The 18373-nt window shown below is 41.4% G+C and overlaps 1 protein-coding gene across 1 annotated transcript; it reads right to left on the minus strand.

The window, feature by feature from the left end:
- Positions 1–1613: 1613 nt before the first annotated feature.
- LOC125024253 (phospholipid phosphatase 2-like) lies at positions 1614–17410 on the minus strand. The gene is made up of 6 exons (XM_047612014.1): positions 17086–17410; positions 6294–6445; positions 5925–6187; positions 4920–4977; positions 4085–4261; positions 1614–2686 (listed from the first exon to the last, which is right to left on the minus strand). Exons 1-6 carry the CDS (start codon positions 17144–17146, stop codon positions 2546–2548), a joined length of 852 nt encoding a protein of 283 aa, XP_047467970.1. The 5' UTR covers positions 17147–17410; the 3' UTR covers positions 1614–2545.
- Between the last annotated feature and the right edge of the window lie 963 nt (positions 17411–18373).

The raw sequence follows: 18373 nt of genomic DNA on the forward strand, positions 1-18373 counted from the left end.
CCCACCGCACTCTGATACACGCGAAGGAGTGAATCTGATCTGAATACCATTTGGATTAGTAACGTGTAGCCGGAGGAGACACACGAGGACACACAATTCGTTACGTTTAATCTACGTGATTCAATACATTTGTAGCTGTAGAAACTGTCAAACTTGTCTTTGTTTGCGGGGGCAAAGAAAAACAACCCTCAGATGCCCTGGAGGCAAATGAACGTTGCTGTTTGTAACATAATAATGCCACTGTTTAAACATGTTCATCAGTTTCAGTTGTTTCATAATTTTCAAAAATGTGTTTTGTTTGCAGCTTCCTTCTTTGGAACAGAACAAAACCAAGCTTGCGACTTTTAAACGTTAGTTTAAACGGTCAAAGTTGGCAGCTGCGTACAGAGAGAATCACTTTGGGTCCCACAGATACTTGATCAGTTTGGGATCCAGTGAATTTTGGAGGCCAGGTCAACACCTTGTGCTGTTTTTCATGTTTTTTGAGTTGTTCCTAAACTGTTTTTTTTTTTTTTTTTTTTTTTTTCTCGTGTCTGTGTCAGCATCATAGCTATAGGGAGGGGATACCCGGTCTGGTCTAGGTGGCAGATACTTGTCTAAGTAACATCCACATGAATGAAAACCAGGTCTAAAAGTTTCCCAACAGAGTGTGTTGTCACAAAATGGTCAACGTTATTTACCTCTCCTGTTAGTGGTCATAATGTTATGGCTAATCGGTGTAGTAGATCTGATTTGAGTTCAGTGCTCTACGATGGGAATCTGTAAAATTTGGCACATTTCCCTGACTAGTTGTTTGAGTCCACCCTTACATCTTTTTAGGCTTCCCCACAGAGATAGTTTACCCGTGTAGCTCTACGGAAAATTATACCGTCACTCTGGAGGAAAAAGAAACAAAAAAAAAAAAAAAAAAACATGCTGGTTCAACCAGGAAGAAAGTAAACCAAGAAGATTCCTGGCTCTCCCTGTTATAATGACACCCACCACCAAAGGAGCTGGAACCTAAACGCCAGCTGTGGCCTTTGCGTCGCCTTCAAAGCTCCCGAGACGCCCGACTATATAACACGAGGCGCTTTACCCACATGGTTCCCCGGTGCCTTCGTACCAGCAGATGCCCATTTCCTCATCGGGCATTAGCGTTCCAACCAGGATGTGAAATTACAACATAAAATAAATTAGGCAAAACGGCTAAGTGACGTCAGCTGAGTTGGCAGGCCTGTCAAAGAGTTGCCGGAGCGTGTTGTGAAGGAATGTGTCCAGACTGCCTCCAAACATGGAGGATTTTTTAACACCTGTTTGAGCAGGCCCTCATGTGAGCCGGTCAATCGTGATAATTGACATGGTTCTGTAATAAAAATAAAGATTATAGTATGCGTTACAGGAATAGGGAAATAAAAAAGAAGAAAAAAAAAAAGATTGGCCCCATTCCTCTGGCAGAGAGGAATCTCAGTCATCAGCAGCAGGTTCAGACATGATCCCCGTGTCACCGTGTTGTGCACTATTTGCAGTCAGTACACAATAAGGAATAGCTTAGGATAAATACATGAAAGCATTCCTTTGCGGACAGTCACCGCGGATGTATGTCGAAGCAAGAACACACACACGGAGACGCTGCATACTGGCTAATATTTATGAGGAAACTGCACAAAAAAAGACAAAAAACAACAACCGACAGGCTGAAGGAAATAAATGATTACATTATGTACAGTTTCACAATAGGTTACACACATCATTATAAAATTGGAAGGAAGAGGTCTATACTTAGACTGAGAAGTGGATGGGATGAATACGACTCGTTAAAGTTCGTCGCTATAAAACAAACACACTTGACAAGTTTCACCTTAGTGTCGCGGCGCAATAGTGGTGATACATTCATTTAAAAAAAAAAGATACAAAATTTATTAGATACAGTAGTTATAAACAAAATAAAATTGTTAGCACTCGACACGTATGTGTTAATACGCGGAAGAGAACGAAGCGAGACGTGACAAAGAAGTGGCAGAGACGAGGCTGATACAATCGAGCTCCAGTGTAGATAAAATAATAACAGTGTCACTGGATTGTGACAAAGTTGAAAATACACACACACAAAAAAAAAACATTCATCTTCCAAGGTTTCTTGCTCCACTCAAGGACAGAGAACTCAACGATTGAGGGTTTTTTTTGAAATTTGACAGATCTCTTTGGAAAGTCAGTCACTTTGGCGTTTAGGCTAAATTGTCCCTCGTGTATCGGTTTTTATTTGGTATGGTGGAAATAATTAAGAAAATATAAAATACAACACATAATCATTGCACACTGTTGCACTAAACCTCGTCACAAACGCATATTTGCAACACACCCAAACAGGAGGCTCTGTTCCAACAGGTTTTGGAGAATCTCGAGTTTCTATAACTGTGGAAAATTGTTGTCTCAGAGTCAAATGTGTTGGTTTTTTTTTTTCTGTTTGCTTTTGTCTGTTTTCATGTCCTCCGCTCTCCGCCGTTAGCGTGGGCACCAGGTTAGTGGGGGTGGGAGTGGGAGTGGGATGTGAGGGAGCTCGTGCAGGTCAGGAGCAGTTGTAGTGGTTCTCGTGCTGCGGGTCCGAAGGCTGAGGGCTCGGTTTGCGGCCGAGGTGCTCGACCTCGGGTGGTTCTTGCCGGGTGCAGAGCGGGGGACGCTGCTTGAAGAAATCAGACACGTATCGGACCTGAGAGAGAGAAAACAAAAAGCATTATAAATAAAGAGTGGACTCATACGTCCATACTGCACCAACAGAGTAAAGCCAAGCTGGATTCGCCACATTATCTCGTCACTGAACTCACAACTCCTCACTATTTCAACACACATATCCAAGTTAAGATCAGCTTGACTATTTTCATATAAATTATAAGTTGAAAGCCCTAATGTTTTTGTTTCTACTTAGATATGTCATCTTAGTGACTAATGGCAAGTTTTTATGTCAACTTCAGACAGGAATTTAACGTTTTAGTTGTGTTTAGGCTGTTTAGAGAAGACGACGTTTAAAATTTAATCCACTAAAAACAGCCCACTTTGAAATTCATCCCTGGCTCTAAAATCCACCCATTTATCTGTTACGCTTATGGTGCCAGTATTTTCCCTGATGTTGTAACGCCGCGGTTTAATCCTCTTTTGTTGAGCCTTGCTTCAAAGGTATCATCATTTTTGTAGTAACAGTTTAGTCTAATTAAAGAAACGGGAAAACTGTGGAAAACTCCTCCTCCCCGACGCGTCACTTTTTCCAACTCAAAACTAAAATACATGTTGAATGACATCAGAGATAAAACTCACAGGAAGTCAAGACAATGGGTTATTTTAAGTTTAGAAAAGGTATTAAATTGAATTCAACATCAAAAATTTGTCTTTTTCAGGCCAAGGACCCCGAACTGATGGAGAGATTAACTATATGTGACAATATGTGTTCTATATTAAACTCAACCTAGCGCCATTTATAAATATACTTTATTATTTTTATTATCATAATTTCACATTCAACATTAAGATACCCCTTATTCCTTTACTAAATATATTGGATTCGTCTTCAAATGTATTTAAAGAAATTTAAATTTGTGGGGGAAAAATAAAAAAAAAAACATATGAAAAATGTCCAATCAACCAAAAATTTTGCGACCTATGTTTTAGCGTGTATGGAAGGTCATTTTTAACCTTTCTTACTTACGATGAGAAATATAATTTAACAGCGTATTAGCTATTTATACTCCAGTCATGAGTCACTGGTAAATACATGAATTAGACCAGAAGCTGGATGGATGGAAGTCAATGGAAACAGTGTTTATCATGAATGTCTATACTGACTGTTGTCAATAACAGTGTAGATATAACTCATGGTGCCCCAAAAACACTAGTCCCCCCACTCACATCTCTTCCTGTTTGGAAGTTTGAATTAAAAAAGTAAAGAAATAAATCAGTGAAATGATTCAGAATATTTAGTCTTAGCAGCTACACTGGAGGATCCACCAGGTCGGAATCTGAGTTTTTTCAAAACAAACAAAAAAAAACAAAAAAAAAAGGAAAAACATTTTCTTATCAGTTTCAGAGCTGAAATATGACCCAGATTTAAACTCACGGTGAGGACGGCGATGAGGGCTCCCTGCAGCAGCCCCACCAGGACGTCGCTCCAGTGGTGTTTGTAGTCAGAGACGCGCGTGTACCCGACGTACACGGCAAACGCCACCAGGAAGAACTGGATGGTGGGTCGGACCAGTCTGGTCCACTTCCCCTTCATTCTGGCCTGGACGTAGAGCTGCGAGAGCACAAGAACACAGATGTGAGAACTGGGTAGACAGTTAAAATAAATAAATAAAACGATATATTTTATCATCGTGGGACATTCAGACACATTCTTGGTTAGGTTTTTAGTCCGTCTCAAAACTCACAACAAATATGGAACATTGCAGTTTTTATTAGCTGGAAATATTTTACTTGGTCAAAAAGCAACTTCTCCACAAAAATAATAAACATACAAGGCTTTTTTTTTTTTTTACATGTTCATTTCAACTAAAATATTACCCCCAAAAACAATATTCTTTAAATTTATGACTTTGTTTTTCCTCTTTTTGTATTGCATTTCCATCCTTTTCATTGGGTTTGTCACTGAAATGTGTTCAATACTAATCATACTTCAGTGAGAACATTCAGTCCAATTTTGATACTTCACCGATTCCTGCTCCAGAAGCTCGTGCTTCACATCTAAAACCTAAAACTGGGATTAAACCGTTAAATCCCGCCAACCTTTCCGGCCTTTGTGCCGTGTGTGATGTTACAACAATGGTGTTTTTAAAGCCGGAGCCGTGCGTCTGCGCCGACCACCTTCCCCTGTTTTGGCTGACTTTGTGCCTGTTTCTGGTAAACAGTCAATTCACAGCAGCGCTGGGGTCTCACGCGAAGGAAGACGCACTCACCGACAGAAAGAGCATGCAGTACATCCCGAAGGACGAGTGGCCGGAGTAAAACGATAACCTGCGGAGCAAAAGAACAAAAGACTTTTACTGCGGCGCTCGGTGGATTTGATGAGTAAGGCGTAAGACATCTAGATGCGACAACACTCATGATCATTAACATTAACCCCTTAAATACTCTGACAATAACTCACTTTGTGTAACAATGGACATTTGTCATTACCCTTTCGTTCATTTATAGTTCTAATCTTTTCGCAAGAACAGTCAAATTCATCCGGTAACTGATGAGTGCAAGTAGTAACAAAATGATGAAAACACATTTCTTGATGATATCCACTTCGTATTCATCGTTATGGAAACAAGACTAAAACTAATTACCTTTAAGGAAAAATGAATTGTGTCATTGTAAATAAGCTAAATAAATAACGGTTAGTAATGACGAATACGTTTTTGTGCATGTGACGTGCAGTTTTTCTTACTCAGTTAATATTTCTGGCTAAACCGTTTAATGCGGGGGTGTCAAACATAAGGCGCGGGGGCCAAAACTGGCCCGGCGGAGAGTCCAGTCTGGCCCCAGAATGAATGTGTGAAAATGACACTGACATGACATGATGAAAAGTCATCAATCATCTACAATTCTTTCAATAAAATGCTAAATAAAATTTTCCAGTAGGGTTCACACTTTTTTTGTGAGAGTTACGCACCAAAATCGCACTTATTTTTATTGAGAAATTTAGTTTAGTTGTGTATAAGATGGTTCGTAAAAAGGATTTAATTCATAAAATATAAACATGCTTGTTCTTCTTTGCACTAAAACAAAGGGAAACATTTGGAGTTATTTATAGGTTATTTTTCTATTATGTTTGTGGTCCGGCTCCCTTGAGATGGAATTGGGCTTTGTATATACACGTCCTAAATCTTCCACTTATTTGAGACACGTAAACCCCTTTTAACTCCTCAAATCCACACTCTTGATCTCACTATTTTTGAATTAATGCGTCGACTCACCTGGATTCAGTCACATTGCGCTGGCTCCCGGTGCAGTTGATCTGCAGCACGTATCCGTTACAGCTGGTCGGCGCGCACACGGATAGGAAGTTGGGACGGGGGCGACCTATGGTGAACTTGGCCAGGTCGGTCAGCGACTGGCTGACGGCAGCTCCGAAGAGGAAGGTGCCCACCACCTTGTAGAGAGCCGACAGGTACTGGTTGAACTCGGAGTTGGAGCGCAGACGATTGGTGCGCACCAGGTAGGCCTCGCCTGTAGTGATCTGCGGAGGTGAAAGGGTGAGAGGTGTGTGCGGGTAATTCGGAGAACTACGTGCGGCCTGTAGTGAGAGGGGTTAGAGGCGGGCTAGATAGAGGGCCGGGACTCACGATGACTATGGAGCAGGTGATGGTGATGGCGGCCATGGCTCCGTGAGAGACGGTGTCTCTCCTGTAGGGATAGCTGATACTCGTGTCATCGCAGTAGATTCCTCTCTGGTAAGGACTGAACATCAGCGTGAGGATGGCCGAAGGCAGAGCCGCTGGGGATAAGAATAAAAGAAGATGAACGCTGTTTTATAAGCATTCAGAACTTATTAACCCTTTGGAGTCCAGAGTAACCTCGCACACCTCACATTATTATTTTTTTCATTTTGACAAACTATAGTAACACATTGGACTACACTAAAAACATTAAATCTGAGCAGTTAAAATATGTTTAACGAGCCATTTTTATAACTTAGAATGCAAATCTAATGTGTAAATTTCTTAATCTTCTTAAACTTATGTACAAACTTAGCCAACAACAAAGCTATTTATAACTATTGCCACTAAAATGCAGCTATTTACAACCATCTATAAAATTGTCATGTGTAAGAATAAGTAATAATATCTAAAATTCCCTCGTTGTTGAAGTTGGCTTTTCACTGTTTCTTCCTTGACGCACCAACATAACGGCAATATTCGGGAAAAAGTGTGGCGTCAATTATTTATAATAAGTCTAGTTTTCCATGGCCTATCAACACAATTTAAAATCTGGTATGTAGTTCGAAGTTAGCACTGTCTGCAAACGTTGAAACTGAGACGCAGTGACGCCGTGTCTTGCCGCCACGCCGTCTTGAACTGTTCGTGTGATTTGGTCGCAGCGGCGCGTCCGTCGACCCCACGGGGTCAAGACACGTTAGGAGTTACAAAGTTCACTCTGCAGCGCTTTTGTGCTGAAGCCGCGCAAACTTCGATCCAGTTATTGTCCAGATTGTCATGAATAAAAGACAAACAAGCGCTTCCTCTCCAGAAACAAAACATCCTGCAGATAACAGAAACGATTTATGGGGCTGAACCCTGAACGTTAACCTAAAAATAAAACAGCTGGATCTGCAGGTACAGTGGCTTTCTATTTAAAACCGACTGAAGAGTTGAGTTACTGACGCCGTATGTCAATGCGGTAACCGAAGCTATTACACTGCAGTGTTTTGGTCCATCCCGAGAGCCGCTCGGAGCCTTCTCGCTCTGGTCTCTCTCAAGTGAACTCCAGCGGCTCAGGAAACAGCTAAGAACACACTGACAGTCTTCAGGCTTCTGCCTCGTCAATGAATTTGTCAACAGCGGCAGCGGCAGCTTCGCCTCCGCGGGTCACGTTCACCCTCAGCAGAGGAACTCTCCATCACCATGGAAACGCGTGGGACAAGACGGCCGTGACCTTCGACATCGGGGGGGCCACGGTTTACACTGCAAAGAGCCTGGGAGCCAGGGACTGGGCTTGAGTACACACTCGCAAAAACCCGCTCGGACACAAGCTCCTGGCAGATGTAAAGAGAGTTTTTAACGCGCAGAAGTTTTAAGAAAGTATTTACAGGCCCGGAATGACGACTAGTTTGCGTGTGTGCTTTTGTGAAAGGCAGACAAAACTTTCTTGTATTGCCAACAGTAACCACGCAGCAGCAGGAGGACATAAATCTGTCTCCTAAATCTGAGCAGGACAATAGTCTAATCTACGGGGCTAATGTCACAAACTTTCGACGCTACCACTTTTAAACAGTTTTCCTGTTTTCAAGAACTTCCTGCCGAAGTGCTGAAGCTAATAACGGAGAGGAAGGGATGGAGTTTTGTTTTGTCAAGCCGTCGGAGCTGTATATTTACTGGGCAGTGTCATAAGAGCCGATCGTCGCTAACAGATTGCTTCCTTCCTCCGGAGTGTAAACTTGTCAAGAGTAGGAATAGACGCGGGGAACGCAGACGTCTAAACATGCTGCGCAGGTAATTTCGGGAGGCTGATGTCATGTGAATGTAAGTGAGCGGGGATTAAGTGTGAGGTCATACGCTCTGTGGTAAACTGTCAGGTATGCGAAAACGGTTTAGGAACAACTCAAAAAACAAACAAACACGAAAAACAACGCAGAGTGCTGACCTGGCCTTCAAATTCACTAGATCCCAAACTGATCAAGTATCTACACAGAGGCCCCTCCCCTTAACGCATAGGACCCAAAGACCCCCACTAACACCATCATGTTGCCGACCAGTTTTGGAGGTTGAAGCAAGACCTACGCAATATTAGGTGGTCATAATGTTGTGCTGGATCGGTCTACAGTCCTAATTTTAAAAAAATTTGCATGAAGCTCAGTGCATAAATAACATTTAGTAGAAAAATGTCCAAGGAAACACAGTCAAGTCCAAATAAGAACAAATAAGAACACTACAAAACTTGCTCTTTAGGCAGCTCCTTCATGAAATTATGATAAACGTCTGACGTGATCCATCTCCTCACGAGTGCCACTAACGACACTCGATGGCGAGTGGTTTACTCATTAAAGAGAATTTACTTTCATGGGGAGGGAGCCCTCCCATTTGTTCGTCACATCTCAGAGTTCATTATTCCAGCTGCACTTTGAAGTGAGTGATTAGTGTTTATTATGCAGGGTTCAAGGATGACATTTAGATAAGAGACCGCTCGTTGGACACAAGTCTCTCGGCCCGGAGTTTGGGCTGGGGCCTTCGACAGAAACGCGGTGGGAAGCGGCGCTGCGTTTATTTAACCAGTGTTGAGGGGGGGAGAGATCCCCCCCGCTCACCCACCCATCCCTTCGTATCGAACTTTTCTCTCCGGGAACAGAGCCCGCGGAGAGTTCCTATTATCTGAGCAGGGCTGGCTGTTTTTATCTGCTCTGTTATTACAGAAGGCCTGGTGTGTTTTTATAGGCCTGTGTTGGTGGGGCGGCTTCCCATAACAGGGCTGGGTCAATCTGAGCGAACGGAGATTACCTAAATTTACTCTAATTAACGAAGTGAGACTTATCGCCACCGGCCTGTTTTCATTCTGCCCAACGCAGATTGCTTTTTAAAACTTCAGCAGGTCTTCTTCAATGGGTGCTCGCTGCTCTAAACAAAGACGAAGCAGCAGCTCTCATCCACTGGAGGACGACAATTTCATGCCTCAACTAAAGGCAGATTTATGGTTCTGTTCCTAGAGAATCCCGTCTGTACCAGGAACCAGTCTGTCTGGACGGAGCTGAAGCTGGGAGGCGTCGGATGGTCGAAACCTGGAAGTCAGCCACGTGTTTCTGTTCTTTTAAGCTCCACACAAAAGCATAACATTTGACATTATGATGCGCTTTACAGACGCAGGCACGTGATAAACAGCCGGCACACATGTCTCCGCGCTCCCCATCTTTGAGCCCGGTCTTGCTACATGTTTGACATCTCACAAGTGTTTCATTAATCTGCAGAATCTGCAGCCAAGAGTTAAGATGCTGGTTTTCAGAATCACATTTGTTAGACTCGACCTGTGTAGTGGTTTTAACCAACGTACTTGACAGTGATATCCGTTGACTTCATCGGTAGCTCCGAAAAACACTAACCCTCGACCCCGGATGGCGAGGGACGGGCTCAGCGATTTATTTTAGGCAGTTTTGATTATACAAGTTATTAGATTGACGGCAACAAGTCTAAGAGGAGACATGGGATTTCCATGTTCAAAAAGTTGCAGCCTTACTGTGGATCAGAGACATATTGTATTTTGAACAATATCCAAATACTTTTAGAGCTTATCAGCACATTTACCAGATTTTTCTTTGCTTGCCCTTCTCTTATTCTTTGCTTCCTTATTACCATCTTCCTTCCTTTCTTTCTTTCTTTCATTCCCACCCCACCTCGGATCCTTCCGTCTTTAACCTCACCTTATCCAATACATGTTTTTAATTCAGTTTTGACTAGGAGATATTGTGTTGTAATGATATACTCTCTTTACTATTATTTTTTTTTACTACCACTACTGTACAAAGTTGTCTGACCCTACGCCGACGTTTTACAGTATATGTAGCTGCCGGGTTTTACTTTCTCTTTAAACCTTTATGGTAGCAAACAATGTAAAACAGGTTCCAACTTCTTTTCTAAAGAGGCATACACCCACACTAAAGTTTCCGCTGACTTGCGGTCCGCACCAACAAAAAAAAAACGTCCGTGGGAGAGATAAAAAAAGGAAGAAGGGAAAGTATTGTTTTACGCTTTCATAATCTCTTGTGGCGAGTGCGCAACCCCGATTCCACTTTGAGAAAATAAACATGATGGAATTTGGGATCCGACGCAAGTACAACTTCCCCTTGACCCCTGACCCTGCAGGAAGGGGGAAAGTGTTCCTGTTATTCAGCGCTGGAGAGCGGCGGCCAAAGCGCATGCCGAGCTCAGACGCTCGATGGGAAGAGAACCCGAAAGCAGGTAAAAAGCCGATGTGTGCGAGCTTTTGTTCTGCAGGTTTAAAACGTCTGACCTCAACAGACTGTGAGATCTGTGTGCCTGCCGGGCGACCTCACAGTTTGTTGGCGGACAGGGGTTTGTGTATGCTCCTCCACATCACACCGAGGTGGTCACAAAACCAATATTTAACATGAAAGCTTTCTTTTGGTTGTACTGGCAACTTTTTAAATCCTCATTGCTGCGCGTGTGTGTTTTTATGTACCACATTCCCAAGACATTATCTCAGAAGAAAACAGAGTGAGATCAACATTGCTATGATTTTTTAAATCCATACTGCCTGAAAGGTAACGTGTAAAACTTTTTTTTTTTCTTTCTCCACTGGTTAATCATATACTAAAACCAGAAATAACTGTTGTTGCAAACAGAGTGCATCACTTCCTTTGAGGCCAAGGATTTTTCCTGGGAAAGTCCAAGAGAACTCTTGTTGATACAAAGCCTTTCCTCGCAAAGGAAAAACCGCAAATTCTCGAGTAAAGTTGCCAAAAAAGGTGGATTTCTTTACCTTTAGAAAAGAGTCAGACTAGCCGTTTCCCCCTGTTTGCTAAGCTAAGATAGCCGGTGACACCGACTGTACTGCGCAGGCATGGGAGTCGTCTCAGTCCTCTCATTTAAAAAGTGAAAATGTTTAGTTTTTGACTGGTGGAACCTGTCCAACACCTTTTATTTTTTGTACTGACGTGTGTGTACAGAGCGAGTACAAGACTTGTTCTAAAAAAAGACTCGAGTGAACTAAAAGGCTCCTGTAAAATACTATACATTAGACCATTTCAGAAAAACCTCAACATCAATAAATCAGTGAAGATGATTTGACAATAAAATGCTTTTGTATGTTTTTATAATTAAAGTAATAAAGGTGCATACTCTGATGACTTTGTGGTTTGCAGCCAAAGACAACAAACATGCAAAATATCTGCCACGCTCATTTGGGAAGTTCGTTTGTTCTTTACCGATGTTTGCCTTTGACCTTTAATCAAATATGAAGAAAACAGAAATAATTCTTCCTCTCTTACATGAAACCGCCACGTGAGGCAACTCAATCAACAACACACACCACGTATGTTAACCCACACACACACATACACGCGTCCCCCTTCAATTTTCGCACAAGAACGTCAGGGAGCAGAAGTCAACACTTCTCACTTGACTTTGACACGTATTTGACAGAAGCAGATACTCCGGGTGTGCCATAACAGTTGGGGGAGCATCTCATACATGTCGGCAAACCGTTAAAAAGGGCACATCAATAACATTTGGCTGAGAAAAACAACAGCTGTTGTCGGCCGCCACAACATACAGGACTCTTCGAACTCTTCCTCGTTTTGCAAAGTGTCACATGCAGGAAAACAAAAGACTTAGTGTTAATGCTCCGCTTGGCAAGTCGTTATTTTTGGGCCGTTACCAAGCATTTCCATCCAGAAAGATAATCTGCAGATATCTTGAGATAAAAACTAATAAATAATACAGAAATATTTGCTATTTTAGGATTTGGACACTGTTGGACGTCTTAAGATATCACCGTGGGCTCTGGGAGCGTGAGATGAGCCAAAAGGACCAAAATAATCAATTAATCATGAAAATGATCAATAAGATTAACACATGCACAACATTCATGCGTATTTTTTGTGTTATATACAAACACAACGGCAACATAAATGGAGTTTGATAACTTTCATTCTAGCCTTTCATCGTGACCGATCCCTTTCTTTAGCTTTAGTACCATCTCACCGCCCTTTGCCCTTCACCAACACCCTCTTTTAGTTTACAGCTGTCTTATTGATTAAATATTAATATGGAATGGCTGCTCTCTGTCTTGGGAATCTATGTGAAAGTGAGTTGTTTAAGCCTCGCAAACAGTTTCCAAACTGCCCGGAGATCCCTAAAACCTTTCTGGTGGTTGCTGTTCTTTAGCTGGATTAAACAGATACGAGTTCTCAGAGTCGCGTTAATGACTACAACCCCAGAGACTTCTGCATAGCTGAAATGTGCAGTAACAGCTGGGCTCGCTCGCGCTGACAAGACAGTTGGAGAGTCTACAGCTCGCTTCAGAGTGTTTTAATGACAAAAACTGACAGAAACTTACATCAAAACAAGCTGATGGCAGTGACTTCAGACACGTTCTCCACACGCTGTTCAGCTTGGGGTTATAAACAATCGTTGCAGGAGTCCGTTTGCTCTCTTGTTGAGAAATGCACTGGAGAAAATACAGCATTCTCATATCTGTACTGTAAATATGAAGCTGGTTAGGCAACAGGTTAGCTTAGCATAAAGCCCGGAGATTTACCTTGTAAATCCTTGCAGATGTGTCATGTGCAGGAAAACAAAAGACACAAGAAACCCAAAGAGGAAAGTGCAAGCCACTTCATTTTGTTTCCAATCTTTGTGCTAAGCTAACTCTCTTTGACAAACCACCGAGCTAACAGTATCAGGTTTTTTCTTTAACTAAAATAAGCCAAGCTAAACTATCTTCTGACTGGCTTCATATTTATCTCACAGTTATGAGAATGGTATCGTTTTAATTGGAAAGAAAGTTATCCAAGGCATTTCTTAAAAGTAAATTAATGCTATAGCCTTTATGGTTATTTAAGAAACCTTTTAGCTGACAGTTTCCAGCTTTTTGCTAAGCTAAATTATGCTAAATGTTTCTTGACTAGTTATATATTCCCTTTACAAAGTGCTCTCATTTCTTTTCATTTAACTTTTGGCAAAAAAAGTGAACAAATTCACTTCCAAAAACTCTTGCTTTCCATTTATTTTTTATTTTTTGGCCAAACACAGCTAATCTAAATTGGCAAGCTGCTAGCCAGTGTCACATTTACTTTACATGTATGAGTTTTTTTTTCTTATTTAACACATGCAAGATAGCAGTCAAGTGTATTTTCAAAATGTAAAAATAATCCTAGAACTGAAACTTTTCATCTGGCAACCTTCCTTTTTGTTAAGCCAACGGTTTCCTGACTAGCGTCATATTAACTGTACAGTTATGACAGCAGTATCCCCTTTTATCATATGGCACTTGCAAGAAAGCCACAAAGGTGCATTTCCATAATGTAAAACAAATCTTTTAATAATTACACTTCTTCCAAAATCATTTAACTGACAGTTTCCATTTTTTTTGCTAAGCTATGCTAGGTTAAATCAAATGTTTCAGTCTCGCGTGCTGTAATTTTTCTAATTTAACTTGGAGAAAAAAAGAGCAATGACCAAATTGTCGAACAAAATGTCGAACCAGTCATCTAACAAATGCCTTTCTTACTAAACTTTCTCTTTGACATTGACCTTTCTTTTTCTTTTTTTGCTAAACTAGCTTCTAGTCATCGTTAAGCTAAGCTAACTGTCTCTTGACAACCTCTAATTAACTGCGCAGACATGAGAGTAGTATCATTTAAACTATTTGACAAGAAAGTGAAGAAATTATCCAAGTGTACGTGCTTTCAGAAGTGTACGTGCTTTCAGAAAAGACTGACGATACCACTTGAAACATTTTGTAGGCTGCACATGAATTCCCATTTAATGAGCTCATGTTTGAAGGCAGCATTACCGCACTGATAAGGCAGCAGTATCAATTTTCTTATTTAAACCTACGCAAGAAAGTATTAGGTTTATTTCCAAAATGCCAAACTATTCCTGGAAAACAGTTCCCATGTTTTTGCCAAGATAAACTAATGACAGCATTCTGGTTTTTATCTTCATATGTAGTGTCCAGATGTGAGAGGGACTTCTCATCTAACTCTTGACAGGAAAGCAAAATAAGTACATGACTAGATACGCAAAGTTCATTCCTTAAAGTGTGAGAAACACACAGTCCAGATGTGCCACATTCAAGACCGATAAAAATCCTTCATCATGTTCTCATATACATTCATTTTTTACATTCCTGACTCACAGCTGATACTAAAAACTGACTGCCCTGTACGATCTGTTCACCTCAAAGTGAGGTCTCTCTCTGTGTGCGTGTGAGCAAGCGGCTGTTGTGTTGTGCTGTGCTGTTCTGTAGTCTACATGTATCTACTGTGTGCTAGGATAAAGGGGAGTCTGCCTTTAGAGAGGAAGAGGGAGGAATAAAACACAGCAGATCAGTTACAATCTGGAGATTCAGCACATTACTGCCTCGTCACACTCAATCGCACACCATCGCACAAACACACAACTTAGACCTTGCGCGACTGAAGCAGATCAAACTCGGTGATGGTTTACCCCAACGCGCAGATTAACTGCAGATTGCTGCTTGTTGCGGGAGAGCGCAATCAGATGGCAGCAAGGGAGGAGGAAAACGATGGCTCGAGACATTTAAACAATTAGATGAAAGAAGTTTCGTTCCATGAGGGCCTTTGTTACGGAGAGACTCATTTCCGAAACATTTAGTCAATTACTTAATTGACTCGTCTTCCAGACAAAAACTGTAAATGTTTGATGCTCTTTGCTTCTAAAATTGACAATTAAACTGACTATTTTAGAGTTTGGGGGCAGTATTTTAATGGTTTCAATCTGGTCTAGAACATGTGGTGCTTCATCCCATAGTCATCACATGAATAATATCCAAACAGTCCGTCACATTTTGCCCCATTGTGTCTCAGTTTTTCCAAAAACTAACAGCCTAAAAATCTAAGATTTTCAATTTACTTTAAGGCAATACAAATCTTTACCTTACATAAAAAAACAGATTCAGTTGATTACAAAAATAGTCTTGTTTTCATTTAAGATTTGTTTCAACCATAAACTCTTTCCAAATTGAAACTGCGGGACATGTTTGGGTTTCCTCGTGAATTCTGCAGTCGTGACGTCAGAGTGTCCTCACCGTGACACAGATTTTTATCATCAACCGCATCAGAGGAGCACTGGCAAATCTACAGAGGAACCCTTTGCCTTTTGCAAAAGCCTTGTGACTAAAATCCACCAAGTCTCACTTTCACGGCCCTGACCGCAAGAAGATTAGTAAGAGAAAAAATAATAACAATTTGCCAACTGGGAACAGTTGACTAATCATTATCATCATGAGCTGAAAATGACGCCTCATCTCAGATTTCACAGCTGCGTTTTTTTACACTAGGAGTTAATTATGTGTTCGTGTTCGGGCTGCAGAGGACATATAACTATTTTTCCAGCTAAATCAGCTCAAACAATAAGACATTCCCCTTCTCTCCTGCAAGTTTGTAGCAAGTATTTTGCCTTCAACTACAAGTACATGCGGGGAGTTGGAGGTGAACTTCTCTAAAGGTGCACAGGCACATGAATCTTCAGTGCAGGACAGTCATTATCATTCCTCCCTGTCAGTCAACAGCTGGATCCACCACTGGATGCAAAAAAAAAAAAAAGAAAACACATGTGAACACAAATGTTTAGCTACCAGTGTTCCTCCCAGCATTCCCCAGGAGCCGGGCGCTCATTTCAACCCCGCAACTCTAAACGCATCTGAAAAAATTGAAAGTATGAATCATCTGTCAGCGTCAAGGTGTTGGAAATGTGAGAAGATCTGACACCAACACCTGGAACAGACCTTTGTGTCGCTCTCACAGAGCAGAGCAAGTCGCAACAGGCCACTTTGTACTCTGTAAAGGAGTCACACTCTCTCAGGAGCCCACCCTCAACAGTTGCCTCCTCACACTCACACACACACCTGTCGTACAATTTCCAAAACAGGATTTAAACTGTCAGAGATGAAGAGATTCATTGACGGTGACCTTTGCTTGTGATCCTTACTCGGGAGGTCGCAGGAGGAAGAGGCATTTTTCATAAAGGAACCAAGAAGAGATGCACACACGGCTCAACGCGCTGCACTTTTCTGACTGAGCCTGGTCAGTCAGAGACGTCAGCTCTGTGACAGCGAGATAAGCCACCATACGACCTGTCTTAACCCAAACTACTTCGGTGAAGAAATCAGTGGCACCCAAAGATCAACAAATGCCCTATCAGCAGTTCTTATTCCGTGTTGGAAAATGTTCAATTTAGCTTGCTTGAACAAGACAGGGGCCAAAGGTGATTGGGAAAGACTGGCAGTGACAATAAAATCACTGCCAGTCACTCGTGGCAGTCGCTCCTTTTTTATATACAGCAGAGCAATTTCAGTTTCTAACGTGGTTTATTATTATTATTTGGTTTTTAAAAAGTGTGCAACTTCTTGGCCCAAATCATTCTACAGAGACACCTGAGGCAACATGAGGCGTATCAGTACTAGATCTATAAATCAGATGTTTGAGTCTGTTGGGCAATCCCGTGCGTAAGTACGCACACGATTCACTAAAAGCTATTTTTGTATTATACATTACTATTATTATCTTTATACCACTTTGGAGTTCTATTACTGACCGATCAGCGGACTCGCGAGTTAACATTAAATAAGCAACAGTCTGAAACTAATCATATGTTCAGCCATATTGTCAAGACAGTGGGAGGAGGGGGAGGAGGAGGTGGAGGAAGGGCAAGGGTAGTCACTCACCGACAAACACGCAAAGAATATCCACCACGATCAGAATCAGCTTCTTCCCTTGCTCTGGCATGTTTCCTCCGACGCCGCGTTACTTTCATATATAAAGCGTGATATAGTGTTAAAAAAAAGAAAGAAGCTACAGAGACGTGATGTTAAAAAAAACTAAACAAAACAAAGCAAACAAACAAACAAACAAAAAACATGCAGAACTTGTGTAACTGCAGCCGAATCGACCTGCTCGCTCTTCCGGCTCAGCTCCTGCGTCTACCTGTCCGCCTCTGCGTGTTTCCACACTGCGCTGTTTCAGGTGAGCAGCGAGAGGAGGCGATCCTGCGTCTGTCCCGCCTTTTTACGCACGGGGGCGCGTCTATCAAACTGGAGCAGAACGGGGATTTGACTTCCTGACAAAAGCTCCGTGGAAAAGAGGGGGAAAACCCCATCACTTTCTCTCTACACTTTGTTTGGATTTGGGAAATGGAGCATTAGTAGTGTGATCATTACCGACACTATGTGGTTGCTTTTTCTGGGTAGAGGCATGACACACCAAAGACAGCAGACCCACTGACCAGTCATTTTTAAAGAGTTTTCATTAAAGCTGTTTTATTTAAAGTTATTTCTAAGAAGACAAGTAATAAAATATATGTTATAATTGGCCTCTCCTTTATCAAACATCATGGGTTTACTCAGCCTATCAGTACAGTTTATAGTTGTCTAATCTAATTATTTCTAAACATCCAGCTTTTCACTCCTATTACTCAACATTTTTAGTTGGTTAGTTAGTTGTTGTTTTTGTGTGTGTGAAACATGAGGTCAGCTGCTAAAATTAGATGCAACTCCACAATCTAATCTTTGTTGTTCTTCTAGTTGATCTATTCTGACCAGCTGCTGGATATCAAGGCATCAGGAATCACGTTTTAATCTTAAGAAAAGGAAATACTAATTTCAAATCAAACCAGATGGCAGGCCATTGTTTCACATTTTTACTTTATATCTTACAATTTGGATATAAATATTCATATTTTTGTTTTAAAACCTTCTAACTTTTGGCTAGAATGAACATCCGTAACATTAGAAATAAACATACAGTACACACTTGTCCACAAATGAACTTCTATTTATCAGTTCAGGTAAAAAATACCTTCAAACATTTTAACACATTTTAACGCATCAATTTAACTTGATATATTTCGTAATCCTAACACACAAGTATCTGTCACTGATTCCCGGCGCTTGTCGGCCACTTATGTTTAATGCCTTAAACCCTTGGCCTCCTTCTCAAGACTGCTTCCCGTTTCAA

Source organism: Mugil cephalus, chromosome 17 (assembly GCF_022458985.1).
Source record: "Mugil cephalus isolate CIBA_MC_2020 chromosome 17, CIBA_Mcephalus_1.1, whole genome shotgun sequence".
NCBI lineage: Eukaryota > Metazoa > Chordata > Actinopteri > Mugiliformes > Mugilidae > Mugil > Mugil cephalus.

What these genes read in the sequence shown, in the direction of transcription:
- LOC125024253 (XM_047612014.1), bottom strand. Translation starts at nt 17,146, where the DNA reads ATGCCAGAGCAAGGGAAGAAGCTGATTCTGATCGTGGTGGATATTCTT. An exon ending in CGCAATGTGACTGAATCCAG is followed by an intron (nt 4,978 to 5,924) that starts GTGAGTCGACGC and finishes TTTGCTCCGCAG; the next exon opens with GTTATCGTTTTACTCCGGCC. An exon ending in CCCTCATCGCCGTCCTCACC is followed by an intron (nt 2,687 to 4,084) that starts GTGAGTTTAAAT and finishes TCTCTCTCTCAG; the next exon opens with GTCCGATACGTGTCTGATTT.